We start from the raw sequence: 3,741 nt of genomic DNA on the forward strand, positions 1-3,741 counted from the left end.
ATGTAAAAATAAATTTTTATACTTTTATAATAAAATTAACTTTTTTAAACCTCTATCATGGAATGTTTTTGACGTAAAAGATGTTTAAAATTTAATTTCAACATACAATAACATGGAATAGGAGCCCAAAACTCATATACCAATTTTCATTCTGATAAATTTGTTCATAAGATGTTCATATTTTCCACGAATAGTTAAAACGGTTAATGTATTATATGTACAAACAAATGTTTATATTTTTATAAAATTGACTTTGATTTTGAAACTGCTATCTATAATCTAATATTATTGACATCGGAAGAGGATAGTTGACCGTATGAAGTAGATTGTAGGAAGATTGTCCGGATGGTAGTCAATAAAGTTATCAAAATAGGAAAAGAAAACTATTTATTGTTAACCAACGTTTCGCCCCACTTTGCAGGGCTTCGTAAGGCCCATCATTGAATCCCCTTTTAATTTTTTATTTACCCTTTTTACTTATGTTAAGTGCTTGTATCTTTTTAGTCCCGGAGAAGCCCTGCAAAGTGGGGCGAAAAGTTGATTAACAACAAATAGTTTTCTTTTTCTATTTTGATACCTTTGCCGACTACCACTCGGACTATCTTCCTACAATTATATTATTGACATAAAATACATTACAGATTTAATTTCAACATGCTATTATATACAATTTACCAAACTGTATATACAAGTCTTCATTCTGAAAAATGTATACATTATGTTCAGCATCTTCGATATTTTTGTATTTATAGACAACATTGGTCATCTAGATCCTTCTGAAAGATAGATTAAAAAATCATCAGTGACAAAAGGAGTTTCATGATCTTTAGTTTAACATTTTAAAGTGTGTTAAATGGAGAAATATTTTCTTCTTTTAGCATGTTAAAAGGATATAAAATTTAGTTCAGAGGCTGTTAGTAGGTCTGCTAAATGGAGAATGTCGTCACTCAAGAGACCAGCTGAGCTCAAGAACATTTTGTTTATTGTCGTTTTGATAGGTTAGTTGCTTGTAGTTCGCGTTATTTTTGTTTAACACAATCAAAGCAAAAACTAGGAGCAAGTAACCTAACACAACAAACAAATGGTGACGAGCTCCGTTGGTCTGTTGCGTTACGTCATTCTCCATTTAGCAGACCTAGTGGCAGTCTCCCAACCACGTTATATGTTATATCGTTTTAACAGTGCAAAAGAAGGATATATTTCTCCATTTGACATAAGTTTTTCCATTTAACATGTTAAAACAAAGATCACAAATACCTCTTATATAAGCTTTTGATAGAATTTTATCAGATAACTCTTAGCATGGCGGAATCGTATTATAGGCTTCCATCTTTCCACCTTCCGTTACTCACCACTTTTAGTGCTTTATCCAGTAGATACTGGATCCATATCTTCTGTTCCGGTAACATTTCACTGATAATATTTATGTCTCTCCTCCTTTAGAAGTTCAGAATACATTACCATCTCAACCTGCGGAACAAGGTCAAGTAAATTCGATTGCTTCAAATATTTTGTTGGCTATAATACCTTTTAGGCCTGTTTTTGTTTTTGAGCATGCATGCATTTTATAATAAAAATGTTCTTTCTTTCACAGGATTCGTTCATTGCTGAGTTTTTTTTTCCATTGTATATCTTTGCCAATTGTTTTGTAGTGCTGAAACATTTTGAGAACCTAGTAGGAATATAACGTTTTTTTCTCAGCCACTCCTGTTTCCATTTCTCCTTTCTACCAATATTTCTTTTTCTTTCACCTGGGAGCTTTCATTTTTCCTTAAGCTTTTGCAGCAGAATGGTGTACTGCTTATCTTCAAATCCATAGGCGGTTATACAACTTATTTCGAACGTTACCGTCAATTTGGAACAAATAGTCACATATAATATTTGATGCAACACAAAGCTTAAAATAAGCTATTCTTTCATTTCCAATGATAATTTTTTAACCCTATGTCTTTTAGGAAGACATGGATCACCAAGCTTTATATAAATGTAAAGATATTAGATTTAGCGTGTTCATGGAAGGTTTTGAACGATATGTACAGATCTTTCAGTATGAAATCTTGTAGATTACAGTTTGAGTCTTTATTGTATATTATAGCAAGTTGAAATTCAATCCATAATATCTTTTTCACCACTAATATTAAGTGAAATCTGTCCGAACTATATGAACTCATTTTCTTTCTTAATTGAACTGCGGTTCGACTACGATAATTGAACTAGTCATTTTTGTCAAAAAAAAAAAGATAAAATGGGTGATGCTAATCTTTTTTTTGGAAAACTGAGTTTCGAAGTCTGTTTTGTTATGATAGGTAAAAATTTAGATTAGATGTTTTACGATGAAAATTGTTGTCCCTTTCCCCCCTACTGCAGTGAATGGAAACATTAAAAAATCAGAAATTTTTATTAAGAAAAGTATAAAACTTTATTTATACATATAATAAATTATAAAAAAGAGGAATATATAATATAAATTGGTTTCTTAGTAATATTTTGGCTGTGGCTTGTAGTAGTTTTAAACATCTTTTACGTCAAAAACATTATATGATAGAGGTTTAAAAATCAAAGTCTATTTTATTATAAAAGTATAAAAATTTATTTTTACATATAATACATTATAAAAAAGAGCAATCTATAACACAGATTGGTTTCTTAGTAATATTTTGGCTGTGGTTTGTAGTAGCTTGGCTCTGGTTTGTTGTAAAAAGGCTGTGGTTTGTAGTAGGATGGTTCAGCCTTCTGGTAGCTTGGCTGTGGTTTGTAGTAGGATGGTTCAGCTTTCTCGTAGCTTGGCTGTGGTTTGTAGTAGGATGGTTCAGCCTTCTGGTAGCTTGGCCGTGGTTTGTAGTAGCTTGGTTCTTGCTTCTTGTAGGCTGGTTCAGGAGCTGGCTTGTACTTGCCGGGTTCTCTGTGTACCTCAGCTACGAATCCAGACTTGCCATCGACGTAGTACTTGACAACCCTGAGAGTACCATCAGGTTCGACGAGAGTGTATTCACCATCTGTCCTGTCTCCTTCCCTCTGCTCCTTCTGGCTCTTGATGTCTCCGGTGTGTTCGTCGTGGACGGCGTAATCGAAGTTATAGTGAGCGGGAGCGTAGTAATCCTGTTCCTTGTACTCGGGTGCTTGCTCCTTTTGGTAGCCGCCGTACTGGCAGTGCACAGCCGAGATGGCGAGGGCAAAGACTACGAACTGTAAAGAACAAAGTTTGTGACATATCTTTCGAAAAAGCTTTTTAATAATTAAAAAATAATTCTACTGAGGGTTCACTAAACCTTCTTGGAAAAGCCACAATAATGTAAGTGTCGACCTCTTCTTTTAAAAGTATTCCCCTTCAAGCCTTATTAATTTTATTATTTAAATTATTTTTAATGTTTTTCAATTTTAGCAGTTGTAACGCGCCAGTCTACCAACCTAAAGGTTGTCAGATCGAGTCCCGATCCCACCAGGGTTTTTTTCACGCATAAAATAATACAAAAACTCACTCCCAACATTCCCGGGGCATTTGTGAGGCCCGTTAGCCAATGGATGACACTCACAAGAAATAGGTGTGGGAGTTACGAACCACGTAAAGAAACTTGCGATGTTTTTCCTAATACATCGCGCGAGGAGTTAGACCTCCATGGTCTGGGGCCCATATAATATCAATAAATAATCTAAGACCGTCATTTTAATATTTTATAATTATAATTCTTAAAGAAGCGGATTGGAGGAGGCCAATGCTTATGTCTGAACCTCCGAACTCAT

General features: G+C 34.2%; 1 protein-coding gene across 1 annotated transcript in view; it reads right to left on the reverse strand.

Moving 5' to 3' along the window:
- Positions 1-2,575: 2,575 nt before the first annotated feature.
- LOC106678031 (cuticle protein 7-like) overlaps positions 2,576-3,741 on the reverse strand; it is a 2,711-nt gene continuing 1,545 nt past the window's right edge. Inside the window, exon 2 of the mRNA XM_014416308.2 lies at positions 2,576-3,186. Within this exon, the coding sequence (XP_014271794.1) occupies positions 2,647-3,186 (540 nt within the window). The 3' untranslated portion in view covers positions 2,576-2,646. The remainder of the gene's footprint in view (positions 3,187-3,741) is intronic.

The sequence above is a fragment of the Halyomorpha halys genome, unplaced genomic scaffold, assembly GCF_000696795.3.
Source record: "Halyomorpha halys isolate HHAL.00 unplaced genomic scaffold, Hhal_1.1 Scaffold120.1, whole genome shotgun sequence".
Classification (NCBI taxonomy): Eukaryota; Metazoa; Arthropoda; class Insecta; order Hemiptera; family Pentatomidae; genus Halyomorpha; species Halyomorpha halys.